Here is an 18785-nt window from a genome sequence, read left to right as displayed (position 1 = left end):
ATGACAATTAATAAAAATCAGGGGCCGTCATTATCGAAGGTTGGTCTGTATCTCAAAGATCTTGTTTTTTCACACGGACAATTATATGTTGCGTTATCTAGAGTTCAAAGTAAAGAATGATTGAAATTGTTAATTTTAGATAAGGACTGTAGACTTACAAATAAAACTTCAAATGTTATGTATAACAAAGTTTTTAGAAATTTATAAACGATTCGTAGTTTTTAAAGTCAAACTATTGTGTTTTTATTTATTTATTTTTATTACATTTCTGTTATATTTTATTTTTTATGTATCATTGTCATTTATATTATTCATTGTGTTTCTCTTTAAACTCTATTCAAATTTATATTATGTTTTATAAATCATTTACAATCTACTTAAATATATATTATGTTTTATAAATCATAATTATATTAGATGTCTACACATACATAATGTATATCGGATACTCAAATAAAAACATATATTAATTTTAAATAATCAATACATAAACTTTTATAAAACTTAACTCTTTTTAATAATATAAATGTTTTATAAATTTTTTACCATTGTAAGGATTGTAACCTAGTAATCAAATAAGGAGCTCTCTTAAATTAGATGAATATTGTTTAGAAAAAAGGGAAAAAAAAGTAAAAATTATATATTTATATTTTGAAACGGATAAATTTGTCTGGAGAAGTCGTCTTCATAACGCAGAAAGAATTAGAATGCAGAATTAAGTATAAAGAATTGGGCAAAGTGGAAGTCAAGTAAGAATCTAAATGAAATACGCGTCCCCATTCAGACGGTGCTTCATGTCTTCCTCCGCCATCAACGCCTTTAAATACCAAAGTCCCACCGTCGCCTCTTTCCATCCCAACCCTGCTGTTCTCCAAGAAATACAGCCTGTTTATCGCGTTGTGTTGTGTTTTCTAAGACACCATACATCATATATCATTTAGGGTTTACGCATTTCAGTTTCAACAAGTAAAACTCCTAAGAAATGGGTGTGTTATTCGAGGCCAAGGAGGAGCAAAAAAGGGCGGGATTGTTGGAAGATTTCATACAAAAAGCCGGTGGATGCGCCGTCATCGACGGCGGCTTCGCCACCCAACTAGAGATTCACGGCGCCTCCATTAACGACCCTCTATGGAGCGCACTTTGTTTGATCAATAGCCCTCATCTCATCTCCAAGGTAAGTAGTACATTACGTTGTTCTCGGTTTACCTGTAAAAATTAGAGCTTTAAATTCAAATGGGGATTTGAATAAAATGTATCAATCAATGAACAGGTTCACTTGGAATATCTGGAGGCTGGTGCTGATATAATCGTAACCTCTTCATATCAGGTATTTACACCACACACTACATCTTCATGTCAACATGAAGCTTAATTCCATTGATTTCTTAAGATTACGTTTTAATCGCAGGCTACGCTTCCTGGGTTCATGTCTAGAGGATTTTCCCTTGAACAAGGTGAAGAACTACTCGAAAAGAGTGTCAAGTTGGCTACCGAAGCCCGTGATCTTTTCTGGGAAACTGTAGAAAAGATTCGCGATCATTCATATAACAGAGCTCTAGTTGCAGCCTCCATCGGAAGCTATGGTGCATATCTTGCAGATGGCTCAGAATACAGGTAAACAATTCGAATGCGATATGCGATATGCGATATACAATTTGCTTCTTCTGTTTCTCATAACGTTGTTCTTTGAAGTATTTCAAATTTCTAATACGTACTCTGTTTTCTTCTACACATACAGTGGGTGTTATGGAGCAGATGTGGATTTGAATAAACTCAAAGACTTTCATCGTCGGAGACTGCAAGTTCTTGTTGAAGCTGGTCCTGATCTACTTGCTTTCGAAACGATTCCCAATAAGCTCGAAGCCCAAGTAATTAATCAATAACCCCTCTCATTTCCCTTAAAAAATCTTGAAATAATCTCCACAAAACTCTAGATTCTAAAGCTGTTAATCGAACACAGGCAGTTGCAGAATTACTGGAAGAAGAAAACATCGAAATCCCATCATGGATTTGTTTCAGTTCTGTCGATGGTGTAAACGCTCCTTCAGGCGAGAGCTTTACAGAGTGCCTCGAAGTTATTAACAAGAGCAAAAAAATCGTAGCTGTTGGGATAAACTGTGCTCCACCTCAGTTTGTTCATAATCTCATCCAGAAATTCAATGAGGTAAATCAATCGATAATCATGAATCTTGATCGATGATACAATTCTTGGTTTCATTTCTTTTTTGTTTAAATTTTATGATTCTTGTGCAGTTGACTGAGAAAGTGATTGTGGTTTACCCAAATAGTGGCGAGACATGGGATGGGGTTGCAAAAAGATGGCTGGTGAGTTTTTTGATTCGAGAAAGATGATGTGTTTGAATCGAAGGTGTTTGTGTTTATGTTTGTGTTTGATGATGTTTTTTTTATATGTAGCCATCGAAGTGTTTCAATGATGAAAAGTTTAAGGTGTTAGCGAAAAGATGGCATGATTCTGGAGCTAAGCTCATTGGTGGTTGTTGTAGAACTACACCATCAACTATCCGTGGGGTTTCAAAGGTTTTGAAGAAGACGAATTGAAGAAAAGAAATAGGGTTTAGGCTATAGGATTATATTGTTTAATCAAAGTAGCCATTACTTAAATGAAAGAAGAAAAGGGTATTTGACTATTTATAATTTATATGTTGTTCTTGATTATTTCTTTGTTCTTTGACTATCAACAAATTAATATAAAGAAAGTTTAAAGTGTTTCCGGTGGGTTATATAGATTGGGTTATTGTTGTTATTTATGAATTTTTGAAGGGCCGGTTTGATGTTGACCATGTGGTTTGGTCTTTGTTGTTGCTTTGTCAAACTTTGACCACATGGTTTGTTGGTGAAACTTGTAATATGTGACATGTGTCTGTCCCTCTAGTGTAGGTCCACGGCCTTTTCTTATTATTTTATAAAAAAAATTTAAAAATGGCGTCAAAGTTAAAAAAAAAATTTGTTAGTAGTTTGGTTGTGGATTTGGTCTTTAGTTACCGGTTTTATTTTATTAGTTTGATTAGGTAATTATCCGTGGAAACCATGATAATCAATTTTAATTTTAAAGAAGATTACTTGATTTATCGTTGATTACATTAATTCAAAGAAATCTCAAATAATTACCGATTCAGGATATACAAAAATTTTCAGAAATAATTTCTAAACATAAGGATTGCATTATTATTATGTATTTAAATACATGATGTTGATTGCTTAGTTTTAGGGATTGATTCAAACTTAGCAGATTTAAATATTACAATTGATGGAAATTAATATGTATGTTGAATTTAAATTAAATGAGCGCAAAATAATCAATTAACTTTGTAGAAATATTAGAGTTGGAACTTGGAATTATCACCTATCAGAGAAAGTTTTTTTTATCAGGGAGTAGATTATAGATTCGAAAAATTAAATATCTTTCTATTTTTTGTTTTTACAAATATTCTCACATAATTAAATAATAATATATATAACATTTAAAACTCATTTAATTATATTTTAATATACTAATATGACACAGTTCTTCCTTTTAATTAGATAAAAAGATTTATAGAAAAAAAATAAAAAAATATTTAATTTATCATATTTTTGAATAAAGTTAGTCTACTTCAATCATATCTGTCTTCATTTTAATTGACCCGTACCACTCTTCCTGCCACCACTTCCCTACTCTAAAAGAAATCATAATCAATTTATAGATTGTATTCTATATTCATATATTTTTTTTAGCTCGGGTACTACTAAGGGATAATTGTGAACAATATACAAATCTAATCTTATAATAAGACTTCCACATGAAACTAATTTAACATAATTTTTTTTTGGAAATGTGATTTTCTTGAACAACGAAGAAAGCCGCAAAAGACTTGCCCCTCTAGCAATATTGAGACCATATAGGAGGATAATTCTACACAAATCATAGCCTTAGCACACTTTAGATTTTAGTGTGATTATAGTCATCTCTCATGCCTTAATACTTCTATAATCATATCCAAAAAAAAATAAAAAAAAAAATAAAAAAAAAAAAAAAAAAACGAACCACGTACATAATAAATTTGTAGTTTCGATCTAGGCAAAACATTAATATAATTGAGAAGAAAGTTCCAATGATTTTTTTTTTTTTAATTTAAGAAATCAATACAGTAAAGGAATTGATAACAAACCTTTTTAAGAAAATCTTTACCAAAAAACCAAACTCATATCAAGAAGCCAATAAGGAAAATCAAAACAAAAAACCTTTGTTTGAGCATTAGCAAGAGTATAAACAAAAAAACGACTTGTATGCGATTATGCCATTCAATAATGAGATAATTTATGTTTTTCTTTATCAAATTTATCATGATATCATAACAAATTCTACCTTAGCATCAAACTAAAGGATGACAAGAGGTGGTGAAACGGCTAGCCGACAACCTTAAGAAAAGTCAGTCATGTACATATCTTATTCTTATTTTCTCATTGTTGCAGATCATGCCGACCATAATTTCATTAGAAAAAACCTACTTTGAGACGGAGATTATAGTGATTAGCAAAACAAGATGATGAATGCGTTATTCACCAAGAACAAAATCAGGGTTGTGGATGGTACTATTGAGGTTCATTTGATCTAATGAACCGGAGGAGGTGTAACGCTTAGACCGAGAGGGAGGTTGATAAGTGCGATGGAAAAGAGGATCAAAAGCAATATTAAGTATGCAGCCACACCACATGATAGATAACAACATTTTCCAAGTCTGACTTCTTGTAATGTTGTAGAATCATTTGTTAAAATAAATAAGATTTATATTGTGTCAAACTAACATTTTGAAGTCAAGGGTGTACATTGTTTATTGTTTGTTTTTTGAAGGGTGCAGGTTGTAAGTTGTTGTTTCTCAATTGGATTTGTACGCGGATCTCTTCGGGTTATTGACCCGACTATATATTGAGTTATCTCCTGTTGCAGCTTCATTCATGTATAGATATTTTCATAGAGCTTCTTTTTCCTCTCTAGTACACACACTTCTTAATAGTTAGGGTTTTCTATATTGATCGTTCTTGTTAATGTTCATTCAGAAATATTTGTAGATCAGGATGTGTGATTCATTGTGAAAGTAGAATAGGTTTATTGTAGTGAGATTTTCTGTGTAAGTTGATGAAAACCTTCTGACTCTTAATCTTCAAATGATATAAGGGTTGTTGATGTTGGGAAAGAATTGTGTTCAAAGTTTTTTCATCATTGCCTTTTGTTTAGTATGTTAATAACATCATATCATCATACCATACTATACTATAAACGAAATATTTTTTCTATCACCATATGTATTTGAAACCCCCACGATATTTAAATTTCCAACTTAGTATAATTAATCTATTAATTTAATATATGTATTTGTTAGTTTAAATATTATTTTAAATCTAAAACATAGATCAAAATATAAAATAAATTTAAAAAATTGTATTCAAATACTATTTTCAAAATAGTTAAAAAGTATTAATAGTTGGGTGACATAATCCTCAAGACGTGATAGGTATAACTTCACGTCGTGATATCTGTCTAAATGCCATTTTGATCCAAAAACTTCTTAATCCATTAAGCCACTAATCCATTTTTTCCAGGAGGCTTCCTAACACTTCGAGGAACATAAAAATCGATGTTTTAAGGTCTTGTATGTCCAATACAATACTTGAGCTTAACTAGGTCATTCATGAAGAAAAAAGAGATCAAATCTCAAACATGAACTCAAACAACATCCAAAATTCAGATCTATAACATATAAGCACCAAGGGACCCTAAGGACCCATAAAGTTACTAACTTTATGGAGTCTCAATACTCTAACTCTTAAACCATGGATAAATATGCATAAAACCTTAGATCTAGCAACAAAGAAACACAAGGCTTGGATCTTGGTTACTCACAATGGTCCAGAGGTGTTGCTAAAGGTTGCAAATGGAACTTCCAAGTTGAATCTATGATTCAATGGTGATCCCTTCTTCTCCAAACCACCAAAAATCCACCAAAAACTCAAGAATAACAAGAAGATGATAAGGTTAGGGTTTTATTGAGCTTAGGCATGAAGGAGGTTATTTTGGAAACCTAAAATGAAGTTTATGAGGTTTAAATACGAAGGAAACCCTAAAAGATCATGGGATTGGGCTGCAACGCATCTCATGTCATGAGCTCCTATTGCTCACGTCATGAGATCATTTTAAATCCAAACTTTTATCTGATCACTGCTCACATTGTGACCTCTCCATGGTCACGTCGTGAGCTTGAGTTTTACCCAAAAACCATGCCTTGACACCTCGAACCCCTAAGTCGATCTGACCTGGAAACCGGATGTTACAATTCTCCCCCACTTAAATTAGATTTCATCCTCAAAATCACTTCTCGCTTCCTTTCTAGAAGAAATACCCTTTAGGGTCCTTCAAACCCGACATCGCCAACACATTTTGGGATCGATGGTGTAGCACCCGATTCCTGGTATGAATTTCATTCAAGTATTATTCATTTGTTTGGCCTAGAACTCGACTAGTTGATGGCCAACTCGACGAGTAAGAGCGACTTGGACCCGAGAGTTTAATGACCTACTCGACGAGTCGGCAGCCAGACTCAACGAGTAGGCCTTGACTGGACAAAACCCTAATTTAAGGGATTGCACCCTATTTAAGCATCTCCCCTTCGTCCCTATTGCTCTCAAGAACTCTCCATATCAAACCCTAACCGTCTGTGTAAAGATCTAAGGCCTTTGTGGTGGTTTTTGGTTATTTTGGAACATAAGAAGGAAGAGAAAGGCTTAAGGAATCAAGAGGAGGCAACAGGAGTTCGAGTTTGTGCACCCTCTGCAGTTCTTTAGAGGTATAAAGCTGATACCTTGCTCTTTCATATTTTAGATCCCTTTTTGGGGTGATTTACGGCTTTTAGGAGCGATTCTTGGTGACCAATCATGAGTGAAAGCATGGTTGGGAACTAAGACTTCAGATCCAAGGCCTTTGAGGGGTCACAAGGCAGAAAAGGACTGATTTTGGAGCCTTAGAGAGCCCCATGCATCTTAAGAGTCTCATTTAGGACCATTTGAGCTCATAGTCCCATGCATGTAGGTAAAGTTTGTAACTTTATGTGCTAGATCGATCTTAGAAGCCTAGATCTATCTTTTGGTCAAGAGTTGTACATCAGAAATCGAGAAATGGGACTTGGTCATTCTCAACTCGATGAGTCTTTCTTGGAATCGACAAGTCCATAGCTTGACTTCCCTTTTCTGTTATGGTTCGAAGGAGCCCAGTGAGTGTTAGACTGATCTTAGAGGGGTCCGAGAGAGTGACCCAACTCTTTAGACTTAGCCATAGGCCTGGAAATCATAGAACTCGACGAGTTGTTCATACAACTCGGCGAGTCAAGGGCAGACTTGTTCATAGGATGGGGATGAACTCGACGAGTCGGATGAAGGTTCATTCGTGGATGCTTTAGAAGGAGAACTCGTCAAGTTGTTGCTAAACTTGACGAGTAGGGGCATGAAGAAGGGCAGATGAAAGGATGGGGACTCGACGAGTTGGCGGCCCAACTCGACGAGTCAGGTCAACTGGAAGTTGACTTTGACTTGGTCAGGGGTAAAATAGTCATTTTACCCTAAGAGTAGTTATCAGTGTCTGATTAAGTGTTTTATGGATTTATATCCGGAGGATCACCGGAGCAGCAGGCAGACATCTACCGATCAGCTTTTCAGCAGTCAGACCTTCGAGGTGAGTTACCTTCCAGTAGAAATGGGTCTAAGGCACCAAAGCCGGCCCACCAGTAGGAGTCGTATGTTAGATGATTGTCTTTGTGATATTTATCTAGGTTTGGTACTACCTGATATGTTATGTGCTAGTATGATATGATGTTATATGCTACTAGCAGTAGGGGAGATAGTCCCCAAGATTTCCGGTCGATAGGGCCGAAGGGGGTAGTCATACCTAGTCATGCTAGATAGAATATGATTGTGTGTTACATGTTAAGTGGTAGTAGTAGAGGGGTGAAATAGTCCCCAGTATCCAGTCGAGAGGACCAAAGGGGAGGCCAGCACCCATGTATGCTAGGCAGTATCCGGTCGAGAGGACCGAAGGGGAGGCCAGCACCCAGGTATGCTAGGCAGTATCCGGTCGAGAGGATCGAAGGGGATGCGAGCACCCAGGTATGCTAGGCAACATCCAGTCAAGAGGACCGAAGGGGTAGGTCGGGCACCCAGATATGCCTGACAGTATATGTATGTTATGTGATTGTATGGTATGGGGTACGATGGGGGGAACTCACTAAGCTTCGTGCTTATAGTTTTCAGTTTTGTTTCAGGCACCTCTTCAGTGAAGGGGAAAGAGCCGGCATGGTAGCTGCACATCAGACACACACACGTTGGATTTCCGCATTACGAGATTCTTGGGATTGTACTATGACGTTGTTATATTTGTGGTTTGGTTTTTAGACATAAGATATTAGTTTTATGAAATGATATGTCTTCACTATATTTTCTTATGCAAGTTTTATAAATCAATGAATTAAAAATGAAAATTTTGGACTGGAAATTTGGGATGTTACAGATGGATTATCGTCACGTGCACTGAAGCACCAGTGAGAAATTCTTACAAAACCCAGTAAACAAGACTAAATCATCCTTTCTATCAATTGTCCTGACCGAAAGCCACAAATTTGATCGGTCCTAGATCTTCTTGGACATACACCGTCCCTTAGAACAAAGAATTCCGCAACTCTTGGTCGACTGTCGTCAATCTAATTCCGCATATATATGCACAAACATAGGGAAACGCAATGATCACATACAAAACTAGGCTAGACTCCTACTTGACTCTAACAACCTCTACATTGCATCCATTGAAAGCACATGGGCTTACCCCCGATCCACTAAGCAATAATTGCACAATCCTTGGTACCTCGACTAACTTGTACTCTATTACTTGGTCCTAACCATTGATAACTAGATACCCAGGAGGCCCTAAATCTACACAACATTCACAAACTCCATCACGCATGCATTCGAGAGCAAAGATAATTAATCCATTTATAATGCAAAATCAACTAGAGAAGAGCTAAATATGACAATTCCATTCAATTAAACATCCAAGGTTACAACTAAACTTTGAAACATAAATCAGACCACTGCTCCCATGAGCATAATGATGGTCTATCTGATAATTTTACGTTGCATCCCATATAAGCTCAGATGTACCTCCACTTGAAAATCACTCGGGATCTTCACCATAAACTTCATGACTTGAGATTCCATAAAGAAATCCCAACCTTGACCATACTCTTCTATCACGGACACTTCCATTCATAGTAAAGGCTACTACGAATGAAAAATCCGACGAAAAAAATGGTCGCACACGACCCGAGAATAGGATAAACAACCACACTCTTGTTTCAATTCAGAAGGCTATAACCCAAATGAGAGTCATGCATATAATTCGATCCAAGTGATCCATTGATATTTGTTTAACTACATAAGTCCCCAAAAGAAAACACATGACCAAACCTAGCTCTACTACACTCCTTTTTCCTCACAACCTTTACTCATCGGGTGTGTTACCAGTAGATCTAACCGAAATGACGAACCTCAACCGCTAACAGAAACATCCTCATGAATGGCCGAAGTCTAAGATCACACACCTTGTTTGCAACCAAACAGATCCATGCAATACATAAATAGCTCAATAAAACCTCCAGAGTCATTAGACTTGTTCCCTGGTCGGTTAGACCATCTACCAACCCTACCGACACGACATGACAAAATTTGAACTCCACCCAAATCCAAATTCATACCCGGAAGACTAACCTCGTTTCCCCAAATTCTAAACTTCTAATAACTAAGGATTTCTACCAAACTTGGGACAAACCTGGCGATAGGTTGACATAGCCATTGCACTTCAACCGGTACAACCCGATACTTCCAAAGAATTTCAGCTATTGATGATGAACGAGATGACCAACGGTCGAGGATGCACCGACGACTAATCCATGATGCATTACACTTCTAGACCAAAACCCGCATAGAGCTAAACACACCAACTCTAAAACTGACTGGTTGATCAACAATTGCCAAATCTAGACTATAGATACAAGTATATATACAACAAGCTGACAAATCCTTCAACAATCGATAATCAGCCTAGGTGACCCAACTGCCTCTTAGCATATTCCTCCAAAACCATAACTCGAACAGATCGCTGATCTTCCAAGTAAAATATTCGGATCTCCCCCACTTAGGGTTTGAACCACCACTAACTGATATTGCAAATATACCAAAACTCAAGCCGGCTCACCCAAATGCATAACATTCCTGACCTTTGGGATATATATATATATATATATATATATATATATATATATATATATATATATATATATATATAACAACGCTAGATGATCTTTTAGATAAGACCAAGTGAACCCAAAGAGATTCTAAATTTCAGATGGAGACCTCAGAAACATTTTAACCATGACCACATCTAATACTAAGAATACCATGCAGATACATCGTAATAAATCTGACATTTCATTCATCACACCAACTCCCTATCTTAGAACAAATTGACTAGCACACTCCTCTTCTGCAAATCTCCTTCCATCAAATCATCAAGAGAATCATTCATAATTACAAAAGGCATTAACCTCATAGTCGGGATACATTAGAGACAACAAAAGTTATCGCTCCAAATTCCCTTCCTTGATCACCTGAAACCATCAACCAACACCTAACCTGCGTATATCCAAAGAAGTAGACCATTGGTCTCATCGCAAGGCATCCATAGCACACTAATCCTCATGTGAATTCCCACACTAACATACTATCGCCAAAAAACCACAACCAACTAGTCTCATGTTGGGTTTACATCCCAACTCTGAAAGTCACATGCCTGCTCACTCATTCCTATGAACTCAGATACCGGAAGGACATAACCCTTGCCATAGATAGTGACATTCCAATTAAACTGCCAATCACTTATCCTTTAGCCGAAATCCTCAATCCGATCATGACAGATGCTTCCTTCTTGAGTCTCGCGACTCAACTGGCACTACTTTGAGCAAGGCCCTTGAGACCTCAAAATCAACTAACTCATCTAGGTTTGCACCATTTAAACCCAAGTGAAATGGCCAATAAATCCCAAAAAATCACTAGACTCGCCCTCATCCTGAACAACCATAACCAAAAGATCGACATATATAACAACATTATCACGAATCATGGTATCAACCATGTAATCTACCACCAACCAGCCCCTTGGAATCCTCCTAAATTCTCTCGATTTGAGTATGGATCCTATGCTTCTAGTAGTGGGGGACCAATACTACCTTCCATATCTATCCATACTTTCCTCAAGATTCATCCTGATTCCTCTAAGTTACTTGCTCATGATAGTACTTATAACGCCTGCTAAACATCATAGCAACCGCACTAATGCACTTCCTAGGATCTTTTAGGATTCCGCACCTCCCCTGCCACCATCTGCTGAAGAACCCCTATTAATGTCAGCTAACCACTTCATGAGTACGATTACATACAACAAAACTTAAATAATCATTCGACTAAAAGACTCAACCCTACAACGCTTAGACTCGGAAAAGAGTTGTGTAGTAGGAACATATCCATCAACCAAATATTATTTAACCTTAGTAGCATGTAATTTAACGTGTTCATTTGATAGTTAACTCCCATCAATATGATTCCCATAAAGCACAAAGCAAGCAACATTCGAGCAGTGGAGTCGATTGGCACTAAGACACAACAAAATCAAGGATACACATTCATCTTATCCTCACTCTCTCAAGAGTGGCTAATCATTTCTCATGTTGACCTATTATGAACTGCACCCACGAATGAAACTTCCACCAACATTGCAGCCACCTGTGCATGTTAATCATACATAATGTTGGATCCTATAGTCACTCAAATACTTGACTCAATCCTAAGTCCTTAATCAGACAAGAACAGGAAATAAAGATAAATTAAACATTCTTAGGATATAGAATCCTTGTTATGTATAACCATTATGCACACACTAAGAAACTACAGTAATGATGTCAATTTCATCTAACATATAAGAAGTTCTCCTAGGCTATCAAGCATCATACATTAGGAAATTCTATCATGTAATTCCTGAAGATCCCTAGCCTATTACTAGCATGTAGTTATATCATTATCATCATAAGCAAAAAAGCAGCGTGGTAACCTAGGATATACTTTCTTGCTCCAGATGACCGTACACATCTCATCCTTCCTGGGTTACTTTTGTAAACAATTTGAATTTAATTTGAAAATGATTTGATAATAATTCGAAGATTTCAAAGATCCTTAGTTTGAGTCTAGATTCACATGAATGTTCATCCAATTCTCTTAAACTGGGGCTCTAATACCAACTTGTAACTTCCCAAATATCACGATAAAATTTTTCATTTTAGAAACTGATCCAAAACCATAAGTGTTTGCAACTCGTAGTTTCGAAAAGTCATAAACATGAATCAGATTATTTCAAAATCATAATCTCATAGAATACATGATGATGTGCACGATCAAGCCTTCGCCTTGTCACGATCATATGAAGTACCTGAAACATAAAACTGAAACTGTAAGCATGAAGCTTAGTGATTTCCCCCAAAGTAACACCACAAAAACATATAATCAAACAAATAATGGGTCCACAACCTCGTGGTGGGATTACCCCTAGCCCATAACCATACGGTTGGATTATCCTAACCAATAACCTCTCGGTTGGCTTGCCCAATACATAACAAGTCCATAACCTCCTGGTTGGATTACCCCTGGCCCACAACCTTATGGTTAGAATGAACCGGGCCACAACCTATTGGTTGGCTTGCCCAATAGATAATGGGTCCATAACCTCCTGGTTGAATTACCCTTGGCCCACAATATTACGGTTGGAATGCCTCGACCCATAACCTCTTAGTTAGAATTGTTCTGTCTGTTGACTGATAGCACAAAGTAGTACAGTCTCAACCCTACCATACCATGTCTACATATGCATCAGATAAACATTCAACCAGTTAGTAGATAAACAGACAGGTCTACAGATTACTATCGCATAGCAACATCCTATATATTAGGATACAGATCCAACAGATCACTGCAACATAACAACATCCTATATACCAGGATATAGATCTAACATATCACTATAGCATATCAACATCCTAAATACATGGATACATAACCAAGTGGACTAGCATTAGTGCCTTCGACCCACAAGTACAATGAGGAAAACTCACCTGAATTGAAGAATTCTAGAACATTGCGATACATTCCCTTTTTAACACTACTTGTGCCCACGAATCCGCTAATCACCAAAACCAAGTAAAATCTTAATCAGTAGCCCAAAATTCTAAAGTTTGACCCAAAGACAAACTTGGTCAAAAGTCAATGGTAAACAAAAAATCAACAATCAACAACCCCTCATGATGGGGCTATCTATGGCTCACGTTGTGAGCTACTACAAGACAAAATATCTAGGTATCATAATCCTCACAATGTGACAAACATAACCTCACGTCGTGAGATCAATCTGAATTCCCTTTTGATCTAAAATCTTCTTTATCCATTAAGCCACTAATATATCTTTTCCAAGAGGCTTCCTAACACCCTAGTGATCATAAAAATTGATACTTCATAAAGTTTCTAACTTTATGGAGTCCTAACACTCTAACTCTTAAGCCATGGGTAAATATGCAAAAACCTTAGATCTAGCAACAAAGAAACATAAAATATGGATCTTGGTTACTCACAAATGTCCATAGGTGTTATTAGAGGTTGAAAATGGAACTTCCAAGTTGAATAAATGCTTTAATGGTGACCCTACTTCTCTAAACCACTAAAACTCCACAAAAAACTAATGAATTATAATGAGAGGCTAGGGTTAGGGTATTACTGTGATTAGGCATGAAGGAGGCTATTTTGGAACCCTAAAATGAAGTTTATGAGGTTTAAATACAAAGGAAAGCCTAAAAGATCATGGGATTAGGCTGCAACGCATCTCACATCGTGAGCTACTATTGCTTACGTTATGAGCTTAGTTTAAAAACAAACATTTATTTGATCATTGCTCACGTCGTGACCTCTCCATGGTCACATCGTGTCACACCCTCGAACCAGGACGACGGAAATGTCCGGGGGCGGATGACATCATTGTATAGTATCATAACAGTTGAATATAAATGAAACATAGCAACCCAAACAACATACATTAAGATACAAGCTTGCATGGTTTATGTGTTGTATTTGTTCAAAAGTTACACAATAATGACTGAAAAGTAAAATTCCATAATGCAACAACACTTGATCTCAAAAGAGTTGAATACCCATTACTGGTTCCCTGAGAATACAAGTGGTTTGAAAAATCATCAACAATAATTTTGGTGAGTTCATAAGCATTTTTGTATGAAAAGGTTTTGTAATGCTTTGTTTAAAATAATGTTATATGTTTCTAGAAAATCCGACATTTTCTATAAAATGAGATGTAAATCTTATAACCAAGACTAAAGTGTATGTATGTCATTTGTATCTTTCCCTTATAAGTAAGAAAATGTATGTTTCCAAAAAATCCAATATTTTCTTATGTATGAAAACTGTAATCTTAACCCTAAGACCAGAAATGTAGCAATAGTGTATTGAAAAGTAGTATGTAATTTAATTTATAAAAACGGTGAAGTGTAAGCTTCCCGTAAACCAAGATAATATCGTTAATCCCTATGTGAGTTATTATAACCATGATTGATGTGACTGTTATGCATGTACGACGTTCTTCAGGCGTTGGAATTGGTAGATATTTTTCACCCTAGACTGGCCCGTCTAGTTGTAGCGAACAGTTCAGGTGTGGAGTTATCAATCACGTATAGATCTATACACAACTATCTCACTCTCCTTCAAGGAGACTCTGGTTATAATGCCGAACTTAAAATGTACGCTAGGTAGGTAAGGTGACGAGAATGTCTCACTAGAGAATTAACAGATTTACGTGAACTACGACTCCCTTTGTCTTGTTTAATGAGTTAGTTACACTATAAATGATTTATGACACCCAAACTATACTATTTGCAGTTTGACTTGTCTTCTTTTTGTGTAACCTATTTATATAAAATTTATATAAATAATAAGTTGTAATTATGTCTAGTGATAATATATGTTTTTAAAGCATAGTATTCTTGGGTTTTAACCCACCAAAACAGTGATGACTAAAAATATGACCACTTTTTACAAGAAAAACTATTTTTAGTAAAATTACCAAAAATTTGTAGTTTTGAACTTCTCATACTTTACAGGTTGATATTTGTATCACAAAATAATTTATGTTTGTCAACTTCACCATCCAACATCATATGTCATGATTTAAAAAAAAAAATCAAATGGTGACTTCGACATGTTTATACAAGGATTATTCCATATTCAAACAAATAGAAATAGTGCATGCAAATGTCCAAACGACAAACACATTTTGACTTGTAAAACCTTATAAGTTTTGATTTTTATGTGTATATACATGTTGTTTTCAACAACTTATGCACATATTATTTCATAGTCATGGTGATGCATGCTATTACCCATAAGGCAAACATATAATTGCACATGAACTATAGATGTCACGAAATGTTTGTGTGAATAAGTGGTGATGTTTACAATTTTATACAAATATCAAACCACATTTAAGTTGTAAACATGATACATGCAAGTAACCAAAGGATAAACATATATTTACTTGTACCCCCCCCCCCCTTTTAAAAGCATGTAAAACTTGAAAATAAGGGAATGAAACTCACCTTGTGTATTTTCGTGGGTGGTAGGAAGGAAGATGAAGGAGATATCGAGCCTAATATGAAGATTATGAACTTGAAGAACTTCTTGGAAAGGTTGGTTTTCTAGTAACCTAACACACAAAAATGTATGTGTAAACAAGATAAATTTTAACATCAAAATGTATAAACACTTGAACTCTAGGAAGAAGCTTACCAAGAAATTCTATGATGATTTTTGAGGGAAAATGGTCTTAATCTAGGGAGAAAAGAAGTTTGGAGGTTGAATGAAGTGGCAAGAGTATGATAAACCCATTCTCGGCCATAAGTTAAAGAGGGAGAGAGAGGGAAAAGAGTGTGGATGTTTGGTGGTTAATTGAATGCCTAGTATGGAGATTTGTTGGTCACTTGGAGGTCATGGATGGAAACTTGTTGTATATTGGTGTGGATGGCATGGACATTCAATGGTTAAAGGAAGGTAAAGAGATGATGCCAATTTGCAAGGTCGATGCCTTGGATGCTACACCCAACCGAGATCTCCAAGCTAAGGGGGAAGGTTTTCGGTTTTTCTCTTCTTGGAGGTGTTTTCGGTTTCATTGATTACCCATTAAGGGTGATTTCAGTCATGGGGTTTCCATGGCCGAAAACCCTAAGGCACTTCCTATTTTTAATTCATATTTGGACTATTTTGGTCTTCGAATTGTTAGTTTCGAACACGCATATATATATATATATATATATATATATATATATATATATATATATAACATGTCATTTTGATTTACAAGAATCAATTATAACAAGGTTACATCATGAATTTATTTGTACATGGATATAATCTTGACCTAAAATTTTCTAGTTGTGACATCATCCCCCCGTTAAAGGGAATTTCATCCCGAAATTTGTTCTAGAGTGGTCCCTCAAGAACTAGGGAAGAGATATGGGTACTTCTGCTTCATTTGGTCTTTGCGTTCACAGGTGAATTCAGGTCCTTATTTGGCGCTCCATCGGACCTTCACGATGGTGGTGCGGCTTTGTTTCGTTCGTTTCACCTCCCTGTCCATAATTCCAACGGGTTCCTCGATGAAATGGTAGCTCTCCTTTATTTTGATATCGTCAAGCGGGACAGTCAGGGTTTTGTTAGATACACATATCTTCACATTGGACACATGAAAGACAGGGTGTACATTCCTGAGCTCGGGCGGTAACTGTAGCTTGTAAGCCACCAGACCGATCCAGGAAAGGATCTCGAATGGTCCGATGTATCTTGTATTCAATGTTCCATGCTTCCCAAAGTGTATCATCCCTTTCTATGGAGAAACCTATAGTGGCACGCAATCACTGACTTGAAATTCCAAGGGCTTCCATCATTTATCCGCATAGCTCTTTTGTCGGTCTATGGACGCCTTTAGTCATTCCCTAATCTGAACGATCTTCTCGGTTCTTTCCTGGCTAATATTGAGCCCGGTGAGAGTGCTGTTTGGTATTTTCCCTTTTTCAAGTTGTGTATCTCCCACCTCAGCCCAACATGGAGGTGACCTGCATTTTCGTCCATATAGGGACTCAAAGGGAGCGACCTTGATGCTTGTGTGATAGCTATTTTTGTATGCGAATTCAATCATGGGAAAATAGGTATCCCACGCCTTGAAAAAGTCTATCATGTAGACTTTTAGCATATCCTCTAGTATCAGGATGACCCTCTCACTCTAGCCGTTTGTTTGGGGATGGTAAGCAGTACTCATATCGAGTTGAGTTCCTACTGACCTCTAGAGTGACTACCAAAACCATGAGGTAAATCTACTATCTCTATTAGAGATAATAGATATTGGCACACTGTGTAATCTCACGATCTCTTTTATATTGGTCCTAGTTAGCTTCTCTTTTCTATCAGTTTCATTTTTTGGCAGGAAGTGGGTGGATTTAGTCAACCGGTCAACGATTACCCAAATAGTGTCAAGTCCGCCTACTGTCTTGGGCAACTTGGTTATGAAATCCATAGTTATCCATTCCCACTGCTACTCGAGTATGTCTGGTTGTTGTAGTTGACGTGAGGGCTTCTGATACTCTACCTTAACTTTAGCACAAGTCACGCACTTGTTCCCGTAGGTAGCGATTTTAGCTTTAATATTTGGCCACCAATAGTGTTGCTTGAGATCCAGGTACATTTTGTCTGAACCTGGGTGGACAGAGTAATTTGTTTTGTGGGCCTCATTCATAACCACGTCTCTGTAGCCACCGAGCTTCATTGTTCAGATTTAGTCCATAAGGTACTAGGCTACGACATCCTTGATCAGGAGATTCTTTTCCATCCCTCGCAAGGCTTCGTTTGTGATGTTTCTCGGTCTTGAAGCTTCTAGTTGAGCCTCTCTGATTTGCAAAGACCGGTGGGAATGGATGGTAATTGTTAGAGACTTGACTCGGCGACCTGAGCATTCTTTCCGGCTTATGGTATCTGCCACCACATTGGCTTTGCCCGGATGGTATCTGATCTCGCACTCGTAATCGTTCAATAGCTTAACCCATTGTCGCTGCCTCATATTAAGTTCCTTCTGGTTTAGAATGTTTTAGAGGCTTCTGTGATCTGTGAAAATGGTGCACTTCATACCGTAAAGGTAGTGCCTCCATATTTTTAGTGCAAACATGACTACTCCCAACTCCATATCATGCGTGGTGTAGTTCACCTCGTGGTTCTTTAGTTATCTTGACACGTAGGCTATGAATTTTCCTTGCTGCATGAGTACATAGCCTAATCCTTGATTGGATGCGTCACAATAAACCACAAAGTCTTTTGTCCCTTCTGGGAGAGACAAGACCGGGGTGCTGCATAGAGCTTGTTTCAAGGTTTGGAAGGCAACCTCTTGTTTCCTCTCCCAGACGAAAGTTATACCTTTCTGTTTTAGGGTAGTGAGTTGTTGAGCTATTTTGGAGAAACTTTGTGTGAACCTCCTGTAGTAACTAGTGAGGCCTAAGAATTGCCTGATCTCCATTGGGGTTCTTAGGGTTGCCCAACCTTCG

General features: G+C 36.9%; 1 protein-coding gene across 1 annotated transcript; it reads left to right on the top strand.

The window, feature by feature from the left end:
• Positions 1–840: 840 nt before the first annotated feature.
• HMT-1 (Homocysteine S-methyltransferase family protein) lies at positions 841–2729 on the top strand. Its single transcript, XM_078989371.1, has 7 exons — positions 841–1174; positions 1271–1327; positions 1409–1614; positions 1739–1868; positions 1961–2164; positions 2254–2325; positions 2416–2729. The coding sequence occupies exons 1-7, from the start codon at positions 983–985 to the stop codon at positions 2557–2559; spliced, it is 1005 nt and encodes a 334-aa protein (XP_078845497.1). The 5' UTR covers positions 841–982; the 3' UTR covers positions 2560–2729.
• Positions 2730–18785: the final 16056 nt, after the last annotated feature.

This window comes from Lactuca saligna, chromosome 4 (assembly GCF_052625555.1).
Source record: "Lactuca saligna cultivar CGN05327 chromosome 4, ASM5262555v1, whole genome shotgun sequence".
Taxonomy (NCBI): Eukaryota; Viridiplantae; Streptophyta; class Magnoliopsida; order Asterales; family Asteraceae; genus Lactuca; species Lactuca saligna.
The sequence above is the reverse complement of the archived record's forward strand: the minus strand, read 5'-3'. Positions and strand labels throughout refer to the sequence as shown.

Coding starts and splice junctions, on each gene's coding strand:
- HMT-1 (XM_078989371.1), top strand. CDS start 983: ATGGGTGTGTTATTCGAGGCCAAGGAGGAGCAAAAAAGGGCGGGATTG. Junction 1,869..1,960: donor CCAATAAGCTCGAAGCCCAA/GTAATTAATCAA, acceptor AATCGAACACAG/GCAGTTGCAGAATTACTGGA. Junction 2,165..2,253: donor TCATCCAGAAATTCAATGAG/GTAAATCAATCG, acceptor ATTCTTGTGCAG/TTGACTGAGAAAGTGATTGT.